Source organism: Chironomus tepperi, unplaced genomic scaffold (genome assembly GCF_022539635.2).
Source record: "Chironomus tepperi strain 1889 unplaced genomic scaffold, CSIRO-AGI_Ctep_v1 contig_31, whole genome shotgun sequence".
Taxonomy (NCBI): domain Eukaryota; kingdom Metazoa; phylum Arthropoda; class Insecta; order Diptera; family Chironomidae; genus Chironomus; species Chironomus tepperi.
The window spans coordinates 157,917-183,706 of NW_027226153.1; the positions used below are offsets into that span (position 1 = coordinate 157,917).

The 25,790-nt window shown below is 33.8% G+C and overlaps 1 protein-coding gene across 4 annotated transcripts in view; it reads right to left on the reverse strand.

The window, feature by feature from the left end:
* Nucleotides 1-25,774, reverse strand: part of Sema2a (Semaphorin 2a) — a 115,919-nt gene extending 90,145 nt beyond the window's left edge. The window contains exons 1-2 of one of the 4 annotated variants that reach the window (XM_070644584.1): nt 9,852-10,231; nt 3,951-4,368 (exon numbers count right to left, since the gene is read on the reverse strand). In XM_070644584.1, coding sequence (XP_070500685.1) covers nt 3,951-4,137 — 187 coding nt within the window. In that variant the 5' untranslated portion in view covers nt 4,138-4,368; nt 9,852-10,231. Of the gene's footprint in view, nt 1-3,950; nt 4,432-9,819; nt 10,232-25,673 lie in introns of those variants that run through there. The other 3 variants (XM_070644571.1, XM_070644577.1, XM_070644592.1) reach the window with 3 other exon arrangements.
* Nucleotides 25,775-25,790: the final 16 nt, after the last annotated feature.

Sequence of the window (25,790 nt, forward strand, 5' to 3'; positions counted from 1 at the left end):
GTTCCTGAAAAGCACAAAGCCTATTAATGGTCGAAAGTCTGATTTTAGACCGACTTGACTCTGATCTGATGTTAGATTTCATCAAATCTGGCCTGAGGCCAAAGTTACGCTAATCTGAGGAGTTATCTTCAGTTTTATATACTTCGTGTGCTTCCCGGGGTTGTTTTTTACTCAAATTGATGATTTTGTTACTTTAGACGTTCAGTTGATATAGTTTTTGACATTAATCATCAAAGGATATTGATCTCAAACTCTTCACAATACCATGGTCCAATACTTGTCCCTACATTCAACTCTAGCAACCGAAATTTATATAAATCCAGTTTCAAAGCCAGAACAGAGAAGGAAGAGAGAAGAGATGCTCAAAATTAGCTAATAATTCCCTGACAAAGCACAATGATCCTTTGAATAGACTTATCTGCTTTTTCATAGTTAACGCATCAGATCCTCGAACAGCAATTCTTTAAATAGGCTTCATTGCACCTTAACATCAATGTTAGCATACCGATAAAGCGGTGCATTAGCTCCTACATTATGAAGCTCTGGAAATGTTTGATCTACTTTTTCATCATCATAAATACCCCCAAAGCATCCAAAAACAAACCCCCATAGTCACCCTACAAGCATCAACATCAACAACAAAACTTTTTTATTTTCACTCATTCTCACTCGATTATTTTTGGAAGATAGAAGACAGTACACATTGAATCATCAAAAAAAAAGACTGAGTATAGTATCTAAGTGTATATATACATACAGAACAATCAAACGACATAGTTCTTCATTAGCACAGCAATTATGCATTGGATAACTGCCAGGCATGAAGAAGAAAAAGAAAAAAAGAGGAGAAATATGTATGCATGTACATGAGTACAATGAGCCAGAGGCGACAATCAGATAACACACAATTATAAAATTATCCTTAATTAGAGTGGATAGAGATGGAAAGCAAAAGTTGTGTCTCTATAAAGAATGCAAACTTTTTTGTGCTGCTCTGTGCCTGAATTAAACAACATTGTTATGTTTAATCTCTTCATGCTGAAAAAAAAATATGAGGCATATCAAAATATTTAACTTTACCGAAATGGTTGAGGAACTGAGCTTAAGAGGAACAACAATCAAGCAGTTTATTTAAAAATTGTCATTATCATAGAAGACACAAGAGACAATTTTCTTTTGTGTAAATACAGCACAAGCACAAAGGAGAGAAGAAATAACTGAAAAAAGATAGATCGTCATCATTCCAAATATTTAAATAAGGCAATGGAAGGAATGAATATAAAAAAAAGAAAATCTTTTTTTTCTTAAATTGAATGATAAAAATCCGCTAGATCCGCATAATAATTCTTTGATTTTTCCTATCTCAATTTTTATTTTCATTTTCATTCTCGCATTTTCATTGCTGTTGATTTTTCAGTTTCACTTGCTTTTCTTATTCTTAATTTTTTTTATGGAGTGTGTATTTTTTTGAGGAAGTTGGGAAATGGGTTTTTGTTGAATATTGGATGATATGGAGAGAGGGGGTGACTTGGGGCACTTTATGGAGTTATTTAAGAGGTTTGTCTTATCAATCAGATGAGTTCAAGTAGTGACTGTTGGGAACTAGTTAAAAATTCGATTAAATTTGATTTAGAATCACAGACATATGGCTGGAATCATTCGTGCGGACAGACAATTTATACAAACTAAGTGATAGAACCTGTAATCCCTGACAGTCAACGAGCAAGCTCACAAGGACAGAGTAAGCTGAAAGTAGCACTCACGAGCATGCTTACCTATTATGTTTAAGATTAACAAGTTCTCGACAGAATGCTCTTTGTATGCTAGGGAACAGAGTCAAATTGAAAGCCTCTTGTTGTAACCTTAGCTTCAGGTAGTAACATGGTTGCAGTAAATAAGTTAGTAAGTAAGTATACAAAATTCGGCTTTAAAAATGCAAATTAAATTGTTTAAGGTGTAACAAATTCCACCATTCACCTCACAATATGCCACACCTCTACCCAGGGACGTAGCCATTGGGTGGAGGCCATTAGAGGCACGGGGAACAGTTTTTTTTACTTTTTTACAAAGTTTCAAAAAAAAACGGGCTTCACCTAGTAAAATTTCTGGCTATTCTCCTCTACCCTCTCCTTATGCCTACTCCTGTGAGACCCTTACGTAATAAATAGACGGCTCCTTATGAAGATATGGTCAAAAGTCGAAAAAAAGTTCAAAGCAAAAGTTTAAGTATGAAAATATACTTAAATTTTACAATAATTTTCAGGTTCGAATCCTAATTCAAATTTATCTATATAAAATTCTCCACTTGTTCATTATTATTTTTTTTTTGAAATCCAAACCACCAAAATGCGTCCACAATCCAAAAAATCCTTCACCTTCCATACCCAACTCGTCAACGTATTTTTTCTTTCGCTTTTTACCATCTCTCGTTTGCTTCTTGTGCTTCTTATTCTTATATTTTATCTCTATTAAATTACATAAAATATTTTTACTTTACAATAATGCTACAGCCAAGTATCTATAAAAGTTAATACACATTGAAAAGAATGATAGTAAAAGGAAAAAAGAAGTTTATGGCTTATTTCTCATTTCGCTCATTTTATCCACTCTCACATCCATCGACTTCTCCTTCTGTGTTTTTTGTCTACTTTCTTGAAATCCCATTAAATTAGAATCTTTTGTTAAAAAAAAAGAATCTCATCTCATAATAACCGTCAGTCAGTCATCCAGTTAGTCAGTGAGTAAAGTAAAGTAGATAAACGTAAAAACTGACATCCTATATTATCTTATTGTTCTTTTTGATGGAATTGCGATGTTCCCTTTGGATGGGGTTTTTTGTAGGGATGAATTGAATTGAATGAAGAGCGTTGAAGGATGGGTGGGATTTGTTTGAATTTTAAGGGGTAGGGGTGGAATTTGATAGGTTATAGATTCAGTGGATTTCATGTTTTGGGAAAATTTTGTTGAGAATCGAACCTCTGATGACAGTTGGTCTACTTTTCAATTAAAATTATTGTGTATACTAAGTTATTGATCTTAATTGGCACATAATGCAGGACTATAGAGTCAAAGAGAGCAAAAAATGGAATCTATGGATCAAAGCGGCTCAGTTGGAAGTGCTATGCTAAGAACCCACTTATACTGGATTATCTCGAATAGCACAAGTCGGTTAATCGATTTAAAATCCTGCACCAGGTCAGTGTCGGCTTTTTTAGCGTCGGCTTTGATCAGAGAATGATGCTGGCCTGTTCAGGATGATGCCGGCCTTTTCAGGATGGTGACGGCCTGTTCAGGATGATGTCGCCCTGTTCAGGATGATGCCGGCTTGGTGCAGGATTAATCAATTTGTAATATTCGAGTACAGAACCTCTTTTTGTTGATTTAACCCCAAAAAATGCAAAGAATCTCAAATATATCGATGCTCGTTAATATATAACCATTGTAAGGACGGTTGATTAGCAACAACCTTAGCATATCGTCAACCACAACTCGCCGCATTGCTCAACAGCACCTAAACAATCCAAAACAGCATAATCTACCCAGCAACATCCTTTAAATTCATCAAAAAAACTCTCCCAAAAACTCAAAATATCTTTAATTATTCTTTAAAAACTCCATCCAACATCCTTAACATCTCATACTTCCACAAGGACCCAAAAATGATAATCATCCCATCTTGATGATGATGAAATAAAGTAGAATATAAAAGATAAAAATTGTTTTTTTCTCGAATAGATATGTATGTGGGTGTGGGATTTAATCTTGTAATCTGTATGCAAATTAATGCTTTTTGAAAAAAAAAAAAAAACTTTCCATTTTCAATCTAAGCTGTAACAAAAGAGAATCAACAAACGGCAGCAACAATAACGATGATGATAATACAGTCAGTCGTACTTAAGTTAGTTATTTAAAAGAGAAAGAAAAAAATAGAATATTAATTAAGGTATTACCTTTATGATGCCTAAGATGATGTTGTCCATTGCAGCATGGCTGCTCAAAATAACTACTAAATGTATTCTCATAATCCGCTAGAACCGTTGTATTATCCAACAGGAATAAGAATATTAATATAACACTGACACTCGATAAATAAGACATTTTTAACTTATTTTTCATCTGCTGTTGCTGCTTCAACATTTATTATGTTATTATCTCCTATTCTGTTATATTCGTATCTTCTTTATGTATTTTTTTTCAACTTCTTTTAACGCCTAATTCGATAATATTAAGTAAAGGCGAAATGTACACACTTATACAGCCAAAAACTAAAATTTATTCTTATGTCTTCATTCAATTATTAACATTTTTCTAGACTGGATTATTATTATTTACTCATTTCGGTATCATCAAATAAAAGTTCTTATTTTTCTTAATATTTTTGGTATCACAACACATGCGAGACGTTCCGAGAAATTTTTATTGCTAAATTTTCTGTTATGGGATGAAAGGAGGAGTTGATGTAATAATTCTTTTTTGGCTCTTCTGCCTCGTTACGAGGAATAAATTTATAAGGAAGTGACATTTATGGTCGTTTTTAAGCGCATATTTTCAGACATAGAAATGAGCTCTGATTCACACTTAATTAGTAATTATTAAGTCTGTCTTTAAGCTTTTTAGTGAGCGTTACTGGTCGTATATTGACAAGAAGACTCGTAATAAGTTGAAAGACCGACATTTATAGTCAGGCAGACTGAAGGTTACAAGGTGAGTTTAACAAACTAGTAGTCGTGCAAATTAATGGCGGTTTTGACTGAAAGATGATTAGTTAGATCAGTTAAGTAATTTTATAGCATAGTAATTCTCATGCTTTTTAGAAGCCATTACATTAATTCTAGAATGCAAAGATCGTGATCAGCAGAGTAAGCTGAGAGCAATGCTCAAAAGCATACTCATACATGATATAAGGTGAACAAGCTCTCGAGAGCATGCTCTTTGTTTGCTAAAGGACACTAGTTAAAATCGAAATTCTTGTAGACAAATAATCGTCACAGTTTATGTTTATGAGTTGAAAATATGGAAAATAAGGTGCTTTTGTGACTACATTGTACTGTTATGGTGAACAAGCGATCGAAATATCGCGGTACATATATCGAAATACTGTGACATACACAGTATATCATAAATCTAAGTTTATTAAGTGTCCTGATTAGTGATTAGCTAGAAATACTGGCTTATTGACCAATGGTATTCTAACTAATCCATAAGTCTGCTCAAATATGTCACGGAAAGGTTTATTCTCAATATCACAAATCAGTTAATCAATCAAAAACCTAGTCTCAGACCGGCATGACGCTGACATGAGTCTTGATTTGAACTAAATCCGACAACAAGTTAGAGTCATTCCGGTCTTACGCGGGATTGTGTATCAATTACCCAACTTATGCTATTCAGGTTAACGTCATAGTTCGCAGGACTGTAAGAGGCCAGGACTCTTATAGTCCAGAAAGAAGCCTACTCTATTGCAGTCCGGACTCCTGACAACTCTAGTTTTAAGTGTGTAGCCTGCATAAAAGATTGAAAACCACTGAAATAATAAATAATTTTGCCAGTCAGACAAAAAGACATCCAAAATTCAACAGACATCAAAGCCCATTTTCCATATGAAAATTCCGCTAAAGAAAAATCATTTAAAGATGAAAACTACACAAGCATATGGTGTCAAATCAATATCAGATTCAAATGCGATGAAATTTAAGACTAAAAATATGTTGTGTATTTTTTTTTTGTTTCTTCTTTTCTTTCTTTCATTCCGAGAGCATCAAAAGAGAATATTCTGTGTGTTGGTCACTTTTTCTTCATTCCTTTCTCATTTATGAGCATGGCTTTATGTGTTGATTCTTTCAATGGAATATAAAACAACCGTCAATACAACGATGCACGTATAAAACGAGTTTTAAAGAATGTTGAACTTTTTTTTTTTTGAATGTAATGAAGCAATTCTGTGTGTTTCTTTCTTTTTCTGCTCTTTTTCTGACTGCCACAAGCTAACTCTTCTCTTTTTTTATTATTTCTATTATTTGGAACTAAAATATATATACTGATGATTGGTTTTTGATAAATTTTGTTTCTAAAAAAGTATATACACCAGTTCTGCTGCTTCTTTTTATGGTGTGTACATGCACGACAGAAAAAAAAACCTTTTTTTGTGTGTGGAAATGAACAAATGAACAAAAAAAATGGTTCAATGCTCAACACTATAAAATTACAGAGATTTTTTGTTCTGTTGTTCTGTCTGTTACTTCTCGGTATGAAACTCAAAACTCTGAATTTAATTTTTAAAATATGTAAATTTTTATGAGGAAAAAAAAGGCAATTTTTAAAGTGATCTGGAGCTAGTGTTGGGTTTCAATTATAACAAAAACTTTGGTTTATAGCTGGGAATTGTTATTTTGGTTATTTTAATTCAATTCTCAAACAATTACAGCTCACCAGACAATTGCAATCTGGAGCGTATTATTTTGAATGGCACACTTTTAAGTTTTGTGAAGATCAAGCTACGATGGCATGGAAATGACAATTTGGTTAGAACAAAGTGGTTGTCGATTGACAAAAACGTCTGTACTTGTCAAATGGCTATAATTAAACTGCCATTTGAGCGTCATGGTGGCAACATGTTAGGGTGTCTCGATTGGGTTTGAAAATGCTAAAAGCAAGTTTTAACTAAAGCAAGTTGAGGATCCGTTACCGAATGAGTTAAGGATCTTCGAAAGCAAATAGCGTATAAAAGGATGAAAATCTTACTATAAAATCTCAGCCTCAGGCCTCAGGTTCTGATCTGGTGCAGGATTTCTGATCATTTCTTAGATAAATGGTATTTAGCTAATGAAATTCGCAAGTTAATAGCTTGAATCCCCCAAACTGTGCAGCCTAAGATCATTCTTCTCAAATCTGAGTTATACCAATTCTTAGAGTTTGAAGATGACTCAAATTATGTTTAAAAATGTCAGTTCTACTAAATGCCTTTCGACCAGCACCATGACTTGATGCAAAAATGAAATTTGCCGCTGTGTTCTATTCGGTTTCATTAGCATTTTCACACAGAACATGAGTCAACTTAAAGTTTTAAGTATAAATATATTGGGATTTACTAAGGATCAGGCTTAAGATAATCATACTTTCTCAAGATTTATAGTATACAGAGAGCAAAGGACAACACAATATTCAGCTTGTATATTTAGTACGCTCTTTGTCAATTAGTGATTCATGTGAATCTCAGTAAATGCCAAAATAATTTAACCATTATTTCATGATCAAATCATTTAAAGCTCAGCTAGTAATATGTATATAAGCTCCTGATAAATCGGTTATTAAACTCAACTCCAACTCAACTCTTTTCTTCCCTTTAAGAACACATAAGTACTTCTAGTGAGAAAAGATACTTTAAAGTTTAAAACCACAAATCATAACATCTACATCGACTAGATCTCATCTCTATTTACCCATTTAAATTCCATTTCATTGTGAGAAATTTTTTTCCCTTTTCTTATTCCTCTCAAGACACTCATCATGAGAATGATTTAAGATCTCGGAATATTGTGATCGTAAAATTTTATAAAAGTTATGTACTGATGATGAAACTGACTGCACGTTCTTTGAACTATTGCAGCATGTGAATTAAGATATCAGATTTTTGTTTTTTGTGATCGTAAAAAACCTCAGATGGAAAAATGTTAAGTCTCAGTTCGTATGAATAGAAATGAACTAATTATGGAATATAGATTCGAGCTAAATATTGAAAAATTCAAATTTATTCCGAATATTTTAACACTACAGCGTTCATTAATTTTGTGTCGTTTGTTATGATTATGTCTAAATTTTATTTGACACAGCCAAGTGTTGTCATTTAGATATCTGTTTTAAATCAGGTAGAATTTTTTTTTCTGTGATTTTTGGGATTGGATATTTGTAAATGAGATGAGGTCAGGTATGTAAAATGAGACAGAGATGTGTCGGTTATTGAGGATATTATTGAGTAAATATGTGATTAGTATATATTGTGCAGGAGTCAGGTAAATGAAATGTGTTGAAAAATTTAATGTTCCAGAACGACATGCTGTAGCAAATTTTAATTTTTCGGCAGTAAAATTGGACATTAACGGTCGTCACGGTGCTATTATGGCATCCGTTCTGCCGTCTACTTAGTGAGTTAACGGTGTGTCTGTCTTAGTGTAGTGACTCGTGTAATGCTTGATCAGCCATCGAAATGGTAGATTATGATGCTTGGCTTTAGAATTTGTAGATCTTGAAGGAATAGTTTAAGCATGAGCATTGGTATAAAGGATTCAAGCCTTTATTATGAACTCAATCTACTCTAACCTTGAACAATCTTTTGCTATGATCTAAAGCATGAATTTGACTCAAATTACACGAGATTCAAGTCAATTTTTCTATCAAAATCCAATCATCTACTGTTCTTAAAAGCTAAGATTCAAAGATTATAGTACATTAAAATGAAATGTTATAAATTCAATGGTTTTGAGTAGCTCAGTATCTAGATCATATGTCTTTACTTCTTATTTCCATCGATTTCTAATTCACCAAATATCTAGACTTATGATTGATGATTGCTTAAATTTCTAGCACGAATTTAACTCTTTTTACCTCTAAGAAATTCGAAAATTATTGAAAAAATACTTTTTTTGAGGTTTCTTTATAGCATTTTGCAATGATTCTAGTATTTACTGCAAGGTTCAGGCTAAAGCTCGAAGTCAAATATAGTCGACTTCAACCATATCGACTTCGAGCTCTGATTCAGTCCAAGGACATAGCCAGAAACTGAAATTGGTTGCAAAAAAGAAGAATTTTTTTACAATTCTGTCAGATTTTTACATTTTTCAGATGATTCTCTGAGTCTTGATCATCTACGTCACTAAAGATACACCAGCTTATGATAATTCAAATATTTACCATCACCGCGAATTGCCGGGTTATAAAAATATTAAAAATTAAAAATCCATTAACTGATTTATTTATTTATTTTAGCAATTTACGACCTCCCGCAATATTATATTGCATTTTGTGCTGAAATCTAATAAAAACTACACACAAACCGGCAGAAAATCTTGAAATGAAAATAAATGGAAAATTGTGTAGGTTTTATTGGAAATCTTTTAAATAAACTGGAGCAGAAATTGAAATTGAGGCAAATTTTGTAGGGAATTGAGTCGAATTGTCGGCTACTCGACCTGTCGGTTCACTTGACGTGGGCTCTAGATACCCCTCACATCCTACTTTATGTCATTCAAGGGAATTATTTATATGAAAATTTGTTGTAAAATTTAATTAATTTTTTTTAACTATTTTGTCAACTTTCCCACAAATTCCACTAAATTTTTCTCAAAACTCAGCACATCTACATCCTAAATCTCATCAAATTTTCCAACACAAATCACAAAAAAAAAATTCTCCAAACCACTTTTTATATTTTATTTCCATCACAAAAAAAAGGTTTCCTCTTAAAGTAAAAGTCTTTAAAATAAAAAGTAAAATTGGCAAAACCAAAAAAAAAGCAAAATTCAGCATCAGAAAAATATTTCATGTGGTATTTCCTATCTGCTGTGTTATTATTATTGTTCACATGATTTGCCCTGAAACCCAAAAGCAGCAGTACGAAAAAAAAATGAGCATTTGAGTCACACGTCGAGCAGAAAATTATGAAAAAAAGAAGAAAAAAAAATATTCTTCCGAGTAGTAAATTGTCGTATGTTATTTAGAACTTTACACACAGGAAAGAAGATGAAATTTTTCGCCTATTTTTAGCAAAATAAAAAAAATATGAAAATTTCTCTCGTCTCTAACCAGAAAAAAAAAAATATTCACCATTTATATTCAAGACATTAAAATTCAAGCACCTTTTTATTCACACTATAATAATTCAGACATTTTTTTCTTCATTCTTTCATTCTATAGCAATTTCACTCACTTATATATATATTATTTTATTTTATTTTTCACTCATATTCTGTGTATATATATTCTTTACAGTTGAGCAAACTTATGTGTGGTAAAATGATAAAAAACTATAAAATTTATTCACTTTCACATGAAATTTTTATAAACATAAAAAACCCTTTTTAATCCTTAATTAAAATCCATGAATTATCCAAAAACTTAAAATAATAATTTTTTTAATTTTTCTCTCATTTATTTATAATTCCGACATGCGACAGACGACGAATTGGCATGAATCACGAACGAAAAAAAAGTAGAGGTTCTTATTACGTCCTTCCGAGACAACGTCAAAAGCACAACTAATACATTTTTGTGTGTTGTTCGCTCTTCTTTCCATTCTGTCGCATTATACACATTTACTGTTGTTGTTCAGCTTTAGCATGCCACTTAGTACACAGAATAAGAAAATATAAAGCAGCGGTGAGAGAGGAAATCATATGTTGCAATTTACTCTCAAATTCTCTCTTACTCACAGTGTATTGAGGTACTAGATTGTCGGCATTGTCATGACTGTATTGGTGGAACCTGCTTTTTGTACTGTATTGTTTATTTTTTAAAGAGAATCTTCCTCATGATTCACCTACATTACTAATGTAAATGTTAACAATAATAATGAGCGGAGAAGTGGATAATGAGAATTGAGAGAACTTATGCAGCATGTGGTGGCTCAGGCATACGAAAGAAATAATGACAAAAAAAAAGAATTTTTTTTTTACCTCATTCTTCACAAAATCTCTTAATTCTCAGTAATTTTGCTTTAACCTCCATCTTCTTTGCACCTTCCTTTTTTTCGGGTATTCCTTCTTCTTTAATATTCTCTTCGGCTGCCAACATATGTTCTGCTTTTAAATAACATACAACAAGAACCAAAATTCTTTCATTTATTTACCCAAAAAAGAATTTTTTTTTTGTAATGTCTTAATTAATTTTGCCCGGAAACCTAATTTCATATTTAAGGCGAAAAAAAAATTCCATCTTAACCTCGGTTGTGTTTTATGACTGTGTTTGCTTATTTGTGGATATGCGTGCATACAATAAATTTATGGTTCATGCCAATATTTCTTAATAATAATTTATTGCGAATGAATTTGAGGTGGTTTTTATGGAGGCTTATTTATTGGGATTTTTCTTCTTTGTGGTTGTTTTTTGGGGAAGAAAGCCTCCCATTGTTGGTATAGTGAGATTCTGGGGAGGATTTAGAAGGAAGTAGGTCGATCAAAATCTCCTTTTTTTCGTAAAAACTCTTCAATTTGCAAAAATTCTTCAAAAACTCTTCAAAAAATCCCAAAATTAACCAAAATTAAAAAATTGGAAATTATGCGACATCCTGAACAACACAACGTGTTTGCTAAGACACCGCTACGTCGTCGTAATGATGGTAAGCAGCGAACATGCTTTGAAGCCATCATAATGACTGATTTCAATCCTTTTACGGAGAAAAATGCCTTTCTACGCATTTCTTAAGCATTTAACAGAATTATCGGATCAAATAAAAGACAACATGTCTGAAATTCTGAACTGGCGAAGAACAGAGCCAACTTTAGTTGCTCTCCCCACACAGAAATGGGCTCATGCACTCCCCAGCTAAAAAAATAATTAATTAAGCCCCTAAAATTCACAACATAATGCAAATTTCAAATCCCTTTTTTCGTACCCAACCGAAAATATGAGTAACATTTGAGTAACACGCCAAGAATTCATACATTTACATCCCAAAACTCACTAATTTCTTCCTCCTTAACTGATTAAAAATTCGCGTGAGTAGTCCTCAGCAAGAAAAACATTAAAAGGCAAGCAAAGTCAAATGCTTTTGCGAAAAATTGATTTCATTAATTTTCAACCAAAGTACAACACGACCTGACCGCGGTCAAATTGGAAATACGAAAAAACCTCACTTCACAAAAATTTCATCTCCTTTTTTTAATTCATTCAGCACAGCTACCATTTTCAAGTATAACAATTTTCAATTGTTTGGTTATTGTTTGGACACAGCACATTTGGATAGAAAATTTTCTACTTTTTTTTTTGCAATACATACAACAAAAAACCGCCAAATGTCTAAAGGTTAATATCCAAAATAGGGATAGAAAAATAATTGTGAAATGTTTGCGGGTGAACTGCTGTGTTGTTGTGTGGATGTAATTTCAAATTATTTAAAAAATATAGGAGAATAATGGAAACCAATTACCGCATTTACTGTTTCTGAATTTTATCCCTCTCTTATTACATTTGTAATTATAAAAATCCTCCGATCTAAAGCCTCTTTTAAAACTATGAGCATTCGATAATGTTAAACATGAAGATTTAAGGAATTATAAATGAATATATTTAATGTGTTTTTAAAGTTTACTTGGGTGAAGTTCGAGTGGATTAATCACCCTTGTACAATATGATGCATCAAGGTCATATTTTGGTTTAGAATGATCAGAAATCAACCATCGTTTAGTTGTCTAGGCGATTTCAGTTTTTGCCGTTAACGCAAGCGACATAACGACGACGAATCGGCGACAAAGCGTTGACAAAGCGGCGACAAAGTGACGATGGAGTGGCGACAAAGCGACGACGAAGCAACGAAAAAGCGGCGACACAGTGACGATGAATTAAAAAAGAAACACCGTGGTTACATAGCGACGACGAAGGGGAACAGAGTCGTTACGTAACGGCTACATAACGGCGACATAGAATGACATTACTTTATAATGAACCGAAATTAGTCGTCATGTAAATGTCATATTTTGACATTTACATATTGCCTCACATATTGCCGTCAAAAAAGCGACGTCACGGCGACATAGCGACGATGCAGCGGCGACAAAGTGACGACGTAGTTACATCATATTGATTAAGGATCGGCTAAGTGGTGGTGACGTAGTTGTGACCTAGTGGTGCTACAACTTGACTTCTCCTTGTTGTACATGACATACAATTCTATTTTACAATTTTTAGATGCATCTGTTAGTTCTAACACAAGAAATGATTGCTTGTTGATAAGACGTAGCTCTTACACTCATAGAAGTGTCGTCTAGCCATAATTTGCTACTTTAATTGCTCTTTAGTGCCAAATAAGGCAGATTAATATTTATATCACACTAAGGCAAGACTCGAACACAAGAAAATCGCTTTAAGGACAACATTTTCAATCTCTAAGTCCCAAAGTTCTTTACTTCAATAACTACTCTAATTTCACTAACTTAAAAATGACAAAAATCCATTTATATCCCAATCATTCAACTACAACTAATGACTCAAACAACCATAATAACCCAACAACATCCATCAATCATCAACATAATTCATTCATTTAGCAAAAATTAAGTGCTAACTTTCACACTTATTTTTCATGACGGAAATGGTTAAATAAAAAAAAAAAAGAATGGAAAGAGGTGAGGACAGTCTACATATTTAATTATTTTATCAGCATGTGGACACATTCGTATCCGTCGTCCAGAATCCGGGTATGACATTTAGATAAAAACATAACACTCATAATCCACACTCACACACACTCATATCATTATCCATGACCTTTTACCGAAAACACAGAAGGAAAGGACGATAAGCACAGCCGTCGACGACGACGACGATGAAATGTTGCGTAAGAGGGTTTTGAGCAGCGCCTATCAAGCATAGCACAAGAGTATTAAAGAAGGAAAAAAGGAAAAAATGTACATTTAAAATGTGTCGGAAAACATACATCATGTTAAGCTTATGTCATTATAATAAGCACCACCACTATAACAAGAGCAATAATATCATTTTTATTTAAATTACATGAGCGAATTTCTAATGATTTACATCTATGTGCCTTCTTAACATGCCATAACCATTGTTGAATGAGCAGGAAGACAGTGACAATAAAAATATATGCAGAAAATCATTATTTATTGTGCTGTACTGCTACAATCTACTTTCCGTGTCGTTAATATCCCTAAGCGACGTACTGCGCCATGTCCAGGAATTTCTACTTTCCGTACACCTTGGTAACAGGTGACTTCAATTGCCGTGTAAAAATAATTTTCATTCTTTTAACTTTTTTTTGTAATTTTTCTAAATTAACTTTCGAGTATGAAGTTAAAGTGTGAGGAGGGTAACGAGGAATAAAAAAGTTTTGTGTTTTTTTTTAAAGTCCGCCTACTTGTTCGTCTTACAGACTTTATTTTTTTCTTCATTTAAATGAATGAGGATAAATAAGTTGGGATGGTTAATTGGGATTTACTTGGGGGTGTTAAATGAGGCGCATTTGGATGAGAATTGTTGGAATTTGTCTATGTAGACATTGTAGGGATATAACCATCAGCAGGCTACTTGTTAGTGTATTTTATTGAAGTGGTGTTGGATCGGGATCGGAACCCAGACGAAGAACGGAACTCAGACGAAGAACGGAACTCAGCGGAAGAACGGAACCCAAACGAAGAACGGAACTCAGATGAAGAGCGGAACCCAGATGAAGAGCGGAACCCAGACGAAGAACGGAACCCAGACGAAGAACGGAACCCAGACGAAGAAAGGAACCCAGACGAAGAAAGGAACCCAGACGAAGAACGGAACCCAGACGAAGAACGGAACCCAGACGAAGAACGGAACCCAGACGAAGAACGGAACCCAAACGAAGAACGGAACCCAAACGAAGAACGGAACCCAAACGAAGAACGGAACCCAAACGAAGAACGGAACCCAAACGAAGAACGGAACCCAGATGAAGAACGGAACCAAAACAAATATCGGAACTGAAATCGAGATTAGGATTCATACCAAAATTAGGACTCAGATTGAGACTGGAACTTAGACCGGAACCAAGAATGGAACCAAATACGAGACTACATGGGAATACGAAGTCTTGGTTTCGGTCTCGAAAACCTTTAATCCTTGTGAAATTTGAATGTGAATAAGAGTTATGAATCCAATTTAGGAGGTCAAAATAGAGATAATCACAAAAACTACAAAACACATTTGTCCAACAATTCAAAAATTCATTCAAAACTAAATTTTCTAATCTCACATCTCCATTCCTCCCAACAATTTCCCATCAGCTCAACTTTACCCATCAACAACTCCAAACTTCATGTCAACTAAAATCCTCCATAACTCAGTAAAACTGAAGACTTAAGCTTCCCAACACCAAGCAATCTCAAATAACAGGCTACAAAAAAAGTTCATTTAATTTTGCACGGGCAACTGTGCCATCTGCAGTCATTTATGAATTCACTTCCATTTGTACGAAAAATGAAAATTGTTGAAGAGTGAAGACAGAGACCAAAATAAAAAAAAAAGTTCAGGAACAGCAAGAAGAACAAAAAAAAAATCTGTGTGACAAAAAATAAGCATTAGCATCGCTGTTATGGCCATTTCAACCCTCCGAAATAAAAATTGCTCCATCTTTGACGTATTTAAATATTTTTGCTTTTTGTTCACTTCTTTATCATCTTCATCTGGTAAGTACATAAATTTTTACTGTCAATGGATGTCGTCGTCTCTTTATAAAGATGAAGATTTACTTATTGACGAACATTGATGCTGGGTAGAGGAGGGTGTGGAATGAGGATTCGAAAATGAAGGTTGCAATTGAAAAATATTACAAGGAAATTGGTAGTTTATCGTCATGTTTCGGTAATGGATTCAAATAGCTTTATACTCTATCTCTACTAACCCTACGCAATATGAGAATATTGCGAAAAATAAGACGAAAATGAAATGAAGGAAAACTAATAGCTCAAAAAAAAAACTTAATATCCTGACGAAAAATCTGCCTTTTTTTGGTATTTTTGTTGTTGTTGCTTTTCCATCCCCACACAGCAGCGCTAGAATATCTTTTGCTAAAAGTGTAGAAAGCATGAAATACATAAAAATGCTAATAACAATATATTCACTTAAATGCGAGAAAGAGGATCCAAAAAAAATTGAGATATGATTCATTCAATATGCTTTTTCCCATTTTTTCGGGAGAGCAACACAAAAAGAAATGTGGAAAATTGAAATTTTTATTCAACACATTTTCAGAGTTTCTTGAGATGAACTTCTGTGCTGAATTAAGAATATGCATGTGGGTGAGCTCATCTTGAGCTCATCTTTAAAGAGTGAATTTAGGTAAATTAAGGAAATCGGATTTATTAGCTGTACTTTAACCTACGCAAAATTGAGTGGAATTTAAAGCGTTTTTCAAATGCATTTCGCTAATTAGCCTTTAAAGATACAGCAAAACTCGAAGTCGACTCAGCTTTATGTCTAATTATGGAGACCAGAGAGATTAGAGAGACCAGAGAGACTACAGAGACGAGAGAGACTAGAGAGACCAGAGAGACTAGGGAGATCAGAAAGACCAGAGAGACTAGAGTGCCTTGAGAAACTAGAGGGACAAAGGAGACCTGAGAGACCAGAGAGACAAGGGAGACCAGAGAGACTAGAGAGACCAGAGAGACTAGAGAGACCAGAGAGACTACAGAGACGAGAGAGACTAGAGAGACCAGAGAGACTAGGGAGATCAGAAAGACCAGAGAGACTAGACTGACTTGAGAAACTAGAGGGACAAAGGAGACCTGAGAGACCAGAGAGACAAGGGAGACCAGAGAGACTGTGGAGACTAGGGAAACCAGAGAGACCAGAGAGACTGTGGAGACCAGAGAGACTAGGGAGACCTGAGAGACTAGAGAGCCCAGAGAGACTAGAGAGCCCAGAGAGACTATAGAGACCAGAGAGACTAGAGAGAAAAGAGACCAGAGAGACTAGAGACAAAAGAGACCAGAGAGACCAGATACCCAGAAAGACCATAGATATTATAGACTGTACTGCACTGCACCCACCTGGAAGTTCATAACCCCGATTCTCATCATCAATATTCATGCTTCTCTCATGACTTTTCCTCTAAGATAGTTTCAAGACGATTTTCTTATTTTCAACAACAGCATCAGTAGCACCAACAACAACAACAAAAGCCATTCCAAAAGGAGTAGAAAAAAAGCATTTCTCTGCTAAAGAATTGAAAAAGTGTTTAAAACATTTGAGAAATGTTTGCCAAAAAAAAAAGAGAATTTTTATATTTTTTCTATATTTCTTCTGGTTTTAGATGATTCTTGTGCTGCAAAAATTGTGGGTTAAGGAACAAAAAAAAAAGCAAAATGCTTTTGAATTGAAATAGTTTTAAAGGCACGTTTAATGGAATGGAAAATCCATAAAAATGAAAAGAGTTCCTCACACACACACACAGAAATTGAAAGAAATAGTTTCAATTGTTTTTCTTTTTGGCTGCTCACACAAAGGCTTGATGTTCCTTGGCTTTTATCTCCATGAAATCTTTTTTGAAAAGGAAAGCAACAAAAAGTTTTTTTTTATTTTATTCTGTTCGGTGTTATTGAATTGTGGCATTTTGAGTCCTTTCCACTTTTTAAGAATAATTTCTTCTTTTTGTGTACGAAATGCTTTTCAATAAGGTAATTCCAATCTAAGGAGCTGTCTACCTAGCTTTTCAAATAAATTTCTCAATGCGATGACATTCTTTTTTATATTCTCATCTTCTTCTTATTGATGTTGCTGCTTCTTATATTCAAAGAAATAAATTTTCATGCTCAACATAAACTACGATAATTTTTTTTTGTGTGTCCTGATGCAATTCCATTTAGGAAGATATGTACAGTTGTGTATTTATTTTGGGAACCTGTCTGTTTGGTTGTTGTTTTTTGAATATTTAAGAGAGCATGTGAGTGTACCCGGAAGAAAATCAGTGTAAAAATGGCCGAAAATCTGATCTCATTTGATTTGACTCAGACTTGAAGCCTGATTCTCTTGCCATGAGCTTTAGATACGCTGGCTTCACAATGCAGGCTACAAGAAGTAACTCATCAAAGGAGTTGTTCGTATCCCACTATAATCTGTAGGTTTAGGTTTGAGTGTTATTAGACCTTAAAGGTATATATAACCTAACCTTTTATGGCATCTCTCCTAGTGGTCAATAATACAGAAAAGTCTTTATCTGGATCAGAGTTAGTCGACTTCAGTGTGAATGCGCCTTCACTGGTTCATTGTTTTTGGAGTCTGGATTCACCAATCCTGAATTAGGCATTATTCGTAGAGCACAAATTGGGCAGTTAAACAAAATATTTAGTACCGGACGGCATGACCTGACTAGATTCCAGATTTGGAATCTAAGAGTGATTTCGTCAGCATGTAACCTGAATTTTAAGTTGGTTACTATTTTTGGATACTTTCCATTCATTAACTATAGGAATATGACCAAAAATGCTCTCTCGATTGACACACGATTAAAATAACTACATAATTCTATATTGAGTTGTAAAAATCCATTTAGAAGACGCACAAAATCCTCAAAACGGAGAATCCTAATGTATACTCATACTAAGAACATATAAAGCAATGTTATGATCTACAAACGCCTAATTCATAAGCAATACATCACCAACTCAAGATAAATGCGTCACTAAAACCTCCTAAACGACAATTTCTACCCAAAAGACAAGAAAAATCTTCCTGTACTTCCTTGCATTGCACTTTTTTTTTTCATTCCTACAATTCCAACATAATGAAACCAAAACCTATCTACCATACATGCATGTTAACGTATATTCATACTAAAAAATTGTCAAGGAAATGAAAATTCATGTTGTGCAGACATCCAGATAGATAGATAGATAGATAGCAGCATACAGGAATAGCAGAAGCACACAAAAGAAGGAAGAAAAAAGATGAGAAAATATTGTAGGTTGGGGTTTTTGAGGTAAAACTCAATACACGAGATTTCCATTATTTGTAGTTTAATCCCTTTGTGATGAATATTTTATTATCACAAGAAAAAATATTCCGAAACATTAGATGACTGTCTCAACAATGTCATGAACATGATGTGGTTAACATGAAAACTTCGTCCTCATTCCAAATAATCATCCTTCCATTTTTCAATATATTCTTTGTTAATTCAGTGAGCTTAGTTATGAGCTATTCGCATGTATAGCTGCATATAGCAAGCTTAGAGAATTGTTTTAATTTTTTTTTTTTTTCGGGTATCTCATCCCTTAACTTCAAGTGACTATCCGACAATGTCGAAGTAATTGAGAAGGAGTGAATTTTTTTTATTCTGTATCAACTTTTTGAAAATGAGCAGCAACAGCAGCAGTAGACAAACATTTAGTTGAGTTTTTTTTCATTGAAAAAGAAACCCAGCAGTTGGTTGAGATAACCACAAATGAATATCAACTCGACTGTTCAGCATAGAATAGAATTAAAAAAAAATCGTGGTGGACTGGTCCGGAATGATTTAAAATGAGCACCGACATTGAATGAGACTGAAAGAGAAAATTCAAAATCCGCATGGAATTTGAAATTTTTTTCTCTTTTCTATTTTTTAGAAAGCTCTTAAAAGCTTTAAAGTTGGGATTTTTTTCAGGAAAAAAAGTCGTGTGCTAAATTTTCCTTTTCAAACGTAGAAAAATACACAAAAAATGGAACCCATCGAAATAGAAATGTTCAGAACGTACAGTAAATTTTAAAATAAGAAAAGTATGGCAACATGCTAAAAGAATGAGAAAAAGAGAGAGAGAGAGTATGAGGAACTGGATCAGAAGTGATGAAGGATTGAAGGATGAAGAGACGCTTTTTTTTGGTAAGTGCAGCCAATAAAGACTATGGTGAGGAGTTTATTTACTGTAATGTTTTGAAATGTAAGTCAAAAAGGAACAGCAGCGATAGGTCGACCGTTCGTTTTATTGTAAATTTGACCGTATATGGAAAGTCATGCAAATTACAAGAACACAGCTAACAATACGATCAACTAGTCACAACCTGTTCCCAAACTATCTAAATAGAGATTGAGACTCCATAAACAGGAACGCATAAGCCAAATAATCTATCCAGTTCAATATAATTGATCCAATTTGTCAATTTCTCATCATTTCAACTATGCTTTCTCCAAATTCCGGTCCCGATAAATTTTCGGGATCTGGATTGAAATTTTCGGAATTTCTCGGGATATCCCGATCCCGATCACGATATTGAGAAAGTATAATTTCAACTTAATCCTATGATAAGATTGAAATATTGGGAATCAAACCCAAGACCTCAAAAAGACAGATTTTTGGAATGTGGTTTAATAATCCTGACAAAGAGGTCCTGCTCGATAAGAGATGATAAGAGGCCCTATGGTAACATTGGGCAATTAACATACAAATGACTCGATGCTTCCGATTTTGTTCTATATCGACACTACAGTAGCTTAAATAGTTTAGTCAAAATTACGTCAAAATCACAGGTTTTTGGATTTAAACAGCATTTATTGACATTTTCTGTAATATTTAATTTGAAAATTCTTGGTAAATTCAATAAATCTCAGATTCAAGGCACAGTCCTAACAGAATAATCGAAGTATACTTCAAAATTACCAATAACCCATGCTTAATGTATCCCACTCCATCCCCGAAATTCCATCAAAAATCAACCCGACCCGACAACCTATAAACAAAATCACCCATCACATCCCAAAAAAACTGCACTTCAAAAAAAGTTGAAAAAATCATTTTGTGTTAAAAAGCTTACATCGACACAAAAAATACAGAAAATAAAGGAACAAAAAAAAATGGTATAAAATGGCAAAAGCATTAACCTCGAACGTGTGCATGATGATATTTCTTTGCAGCTATTCTCTTCACAATTTTTTTTTTGTTACTTCCAACGTAGCAAAGAGTTGAAAATATATGCAAATCTCATTTTTATGCTACAAACAACACCCATAGTGGTGTTATGTGTGTTAAAGAAAAATCACTTGAAATATTCTTACTATATGTGTGCTCCTTTTGGTGATATTATGCAATGCATTGTTGAGATCTCAATCCAAAAAATATAGTAAAAGGGGTGGAAAGAGACAAAAAAATGAGGTTTTAAAGGAAAAGAATAAGCCGCAAAAATTTTTAGTTTTTTTCTGATGTTTACTATGTGTAAGAGTCATGTTGTTGCCTGCATGGTAAGTAGTATAATGGGATAGGATAATCTGCTCTCATTCATCGACTTTATCTGGCCTGTTAACAACCGAAATAATGGAAAATACAGCAACAGAAAAGTTTTTAATCAGAAGTATGGAAAAATGTTTGTTTGGGGGTGTTCGTAAGTGACGTCTGTTACTTATTTTAGGGGTTTTGAGGTAGACTGATGGACAAGACATGAATAAGGGCCTTAAATTGCAGGATCTTATGAGAATACTTCTTAAAGAAGCTGAAATGTCATTTTAAGGAATCGAAGCTATAATCAATGAAATAATGGAGCCATTCACTTGTTACGTACAAAAGGACGAGATTCATCAATCCAAAATCCAGTACTAGACCACCCTAGCCATGTCATGATGCCGGATTTAAACCGAATTCGGTACCAAGTCAAAGTTACGTCAACTTAAAAGTTGAGACAGAATTTACGACCGATTTACCGATTTGAGCTATCCAGAAGCATGTTATTCTGTAACTTAACAAGTGAACAGCCCCAAACCACCAAATCCACCTCCAGAATCCTCCACAACACTACATCATAAGTCAACGACCCCACAATTACCCAATGGAATGTCCTCAACACTGTATTGTGGCAAAATCCATTATTTATTCAAACAATTTCCATAAATTTCCGATCTCAGTACCTTTTTCATTTGTTTCCACAAAAAAAAACAGTTCCTTACTTTACGTACATAAAAGGGATCTCGAGATTTTTGTGCCATTTTTATTTACCCCTCCATCTACATCCATTGACTCGTCCATTCATAGAAGCAACAAAAAAAAAATTCTTTTCAGTCATTCATAGCTCCTTACTCACACCTAGCATCCATAAACTACATTTTCCTGCCTTTCTCCATATCCCGAGGAATCATTTTCTGTACTGTACTTTGTAATCAACGTAAAATGCGGTTGAATTACGCTTCTTTTCCTTTTTACCTCCCTCCCGCACATGTACAACATCAACAGCAAAAAAAAGAAATCATTTTGTGATAATATTAATATTTAATGACTCACAAAGCACCGCAATCTTCAAACGGATGTGTTTTATCTTTCACTTTCCACCTCTCCAAAAAAAGAATCCACAGTGATGTTATACCGTGTACACTGTACACTGTGTACATGCTTGAAAAATACAGTCAAAGGAAGACAGAAAAAAATTATATTTAAGTACATGAAGAGTGTGAGTTGGAAAAGTGAATCCGCTTAATAAATACAAAGTAATCACAAGCCACTACGATGTAATATTCCTGCCTCATTCACTTCTTGTTCTCTTCTCAACCTCATACTTAATAAAAATTGAAAATGAAGCAAAAAAGAGGTTTCGCAAAAGTTTTTTAGTTTGATATTTTGTGATGTTTTGAGCGCATTGCTGATTGTGCAGTGAAGAAAACGATTGTAAAAGGCAGTAACTGCTAGTAAATGAGCTTAAACCTTGGTTAGATCTCAACATATAATCAGATTTTGAATAAGAACTTGTAAGGATAGACTTAGGTCCGCATTAAATTGAGTCTAACTCGAACTGTGGAAATAATGTGTGTTTGCATCGAGAAACTAATTATCTAGCACAGAATGAGGAAGTAGGATCGGCTTAGAATTTATTACATACACGGATCTTGCGTTGATCTTATTGTATTTGCCTTTTGCCCAGTTTTGCCATTCAGATAATTGCTAATAACTGTTAGGAGCCTTTTCTTTCAGAAAACATGGGTTCGAATCCAAGTCATGCCGCTTTCATTTAATCTTGTAAGATAAGGAAACTCGAATTTTAATCTTAATCTTGCCTTCAATCTTAATTTATCGTAAATTAAGATGTTTGGAACAAAAACCATAGCAAGAGCATGAAGTTGACTAGGATTTACATGGCCAAGTCGAACCCTAAGCATGTAAAGTTATGTCTCTTATCTTCAAATTAGAGAAGAATCAATAATTCTCAATAATTATCACTAACTTAAAAATTAAATAATGATAGCGATACAATTAGCTTTAGACGTCACCTAAGAACGGCTTAAGTTGACAATTAATCTGCAACAATCAGAGAAGCAATTCATCTAACCATCCAAGTTCATAACTAATTATACAGCCATAGTGCATCATCCCCCAAATCAACTCAAAAAGGACAAACCATCACAATCTTCCCATCATTCACTCTCACTTTTTTGCACAAAAGAGATGGAAGAGTAAAAACCAAGACGGCATAAAATACAACATAACATCCAGCAAAAGCAGAAGCATCAGTAAAAGAAAAGAACACAGAGAAAAAAAAGAGAATTCTGACAGACGAAATTCCATTAAAAATGTATTCGCGTTTAACTGGCGTGAATATTTCATGAATCTACAATTTTTTATTGTGGCCAAGAGAGAAAATGTTCATGCAGTTTTAGATGATATTATATTTGAAAGACATTGGCTAATGTAAGTGAAGGGTCATTCCTACCCACATCTCTCTCATGAGTCAAACAATTGTGTTGTGTCGGCATGAGACATGATTTCAGAGTAAATTCTGCCTTATTTTTAGAGGAAATAAACTCAATTGGCGCGGTTACAATTCCACTGAGACTTGATTAAATATTTAATCTCTTTCTATTTTGTTCCTTATGACTTCTCTCCTATGGTAAAAGATATAAAAATTTCCTTCATCATGCTGGATATTTACGATGCTGTAGTGAATCTATATATATATATATATTCTACTTGAATGTATCAGAATTATTTATGAAGACATCCTTCTGCCGTTTATATTTTTCATGCAATTCTTCTTTTGTTTATGCCCGTTAAATAAGCATCATCCCCCTCCTCTCACGACTCTATGTACCTTTCATATTATTATGAAAGAAATTTAAACGCCAGCCTAAATATGAAGCAAGTGCGTGAAATCATTTCTCTTTTTTGTGTCTTAAATTTCAAGGGTAGGGAAATGAAGAGGAAGAAAATTCATTTGTAAATGACTTTGATGGGCTTTGTCTTTCGGATTAGAGGAATTAGTATTGATTACATGAAATTTGTATGATTTTGAGATTGGATTTTAATGAATTTGAGAGGAGAACTGAGTTAATATTTTGAGTAATTTATGAATATTTATGATGTTGCTTTATGGATGCTTGGAAGGGAAGCCATTTAGGTTAATTTAACGGTTTTGATTTTATAGGAATAGATTTTTTATGGCATCTTAATGAAGATTAGTAAATTGATTGGGATTTAGTATTCAGGGTCTATTCACTAGCTTAAATTGGTACTTTTTAGAAGGTATAACTCTTTAGTTACATTTCATTATGTTAGTGATTCTGGTATATGTCGCTCTATTTCCTGTGACATTAAGGTTCATTGACTTATTTTGTTTACTTTTTCAGAGTTGATATTAATAGACACAAGAGTGTGACTTTAATATCTCTGTGATATTTACGATTTGATCTCAATCTTTAGCTTAGTCTGTTCATTGCTAACTTACATTTTTTTTCATTGCTAGCTTTACAGATCCATTGTGATCCATAGCCTCCCAAAGATGCCGCCTGAAACTGTGATAGACTGGCTTCCGCTTGCCAATTGTCAAAAGTCTTGTCTTCTTTGCAATCTACAAAATCCTTCAGAGACATTTCCAAAATACTGAAGTCGATAATCCGAAAATGAGGATAATCCACTTTAGTGAAACAGGCCGTATAAGTTTATAGGTCTGGTGTCTTAACACAATGCAATCTGGGGTTTTAGAGTGGTATGTGTACTTCAAGACTATCAATGTCCCAGCAGAGTATCCAGCCATATATAGGCAAATCTGTCAGTGTAATAGTAAGGCCTTTGTGGTCGAGTGGTTAGGCAACAGACCACTGATGAGGGTATGGGTATGATTTCCATCGGATATCGATTTCTTTATCATTATTAAGTGTTGTCGATAAGACAATAATTCTTACTATGCTCACAATATTCCAGAAGGGTACAACAAATCAGATTCTACGCAAAGTACTCCATCAACAAAATTTGAAACTATCCATGCAATTGAATTAGATATCCCATGACCCCATAAATCCCTACCCCCCAAAAATACCTCATCTCTTTGAGTGTTTATTGATGATTCTATCAAAACACATCCCATCCTATTTACACATATCCCCAAAAAAAAAAGAAAAATTTCATTAAGTTCATCCTCCCTTGTCGTACACATATTGAGATTGAACAAGACAGAGCAAAAAATATGGGAAAGGAAAGGAAACTTATAATCATATCCTTGTACCTTCAATTTCATTCTACACTTGTATGAATTCGGATCTTTATATACACACATATTATCCTGAACATGTACACCATAAGAGAATATAAAAAGTAAAAAGGTGGAGGAATAAGAAGAAGATGTACACTGACTGTGGAAAATGTGTATAAATAAATTATTATTGTAATTTATGTTTATTTAGCTTGAATCGTTTTGCGTTAGAAGAAGAAATTGTATGTGCGTTCCTCCATCCCCTAAACACCATATCCTATTGAAAATATTTTTTCATGTTATTGTAGTAACTGCTCAAAGTGAAAAAAAAGAAAGCAAGAACAAGAACATAAGCAAAAATCTCATAAATAAGACAAATTTATGTTCATGTGCCGTTGATGGAGCATTAAAGGTATTCTCTAGTGAGACATCATCCACACAAAATATATATATTTTATCGTACATATCCAAGTCGATGTATAAATGGCATCAGAACAATGATTTTATAAGGATTTGAATTTGATTGCATATCGATGTAAAGTATTGAAATGACTTACCTGGTGAGAGTTCCTCCAACATAACAGTCGTCGATGCACATGATGTAAATGTCGGGAGTATAACAAGGATGCTCAAAAGCAGCCAAGCAATGTTTACTCTGGTTAATTTAAACATTT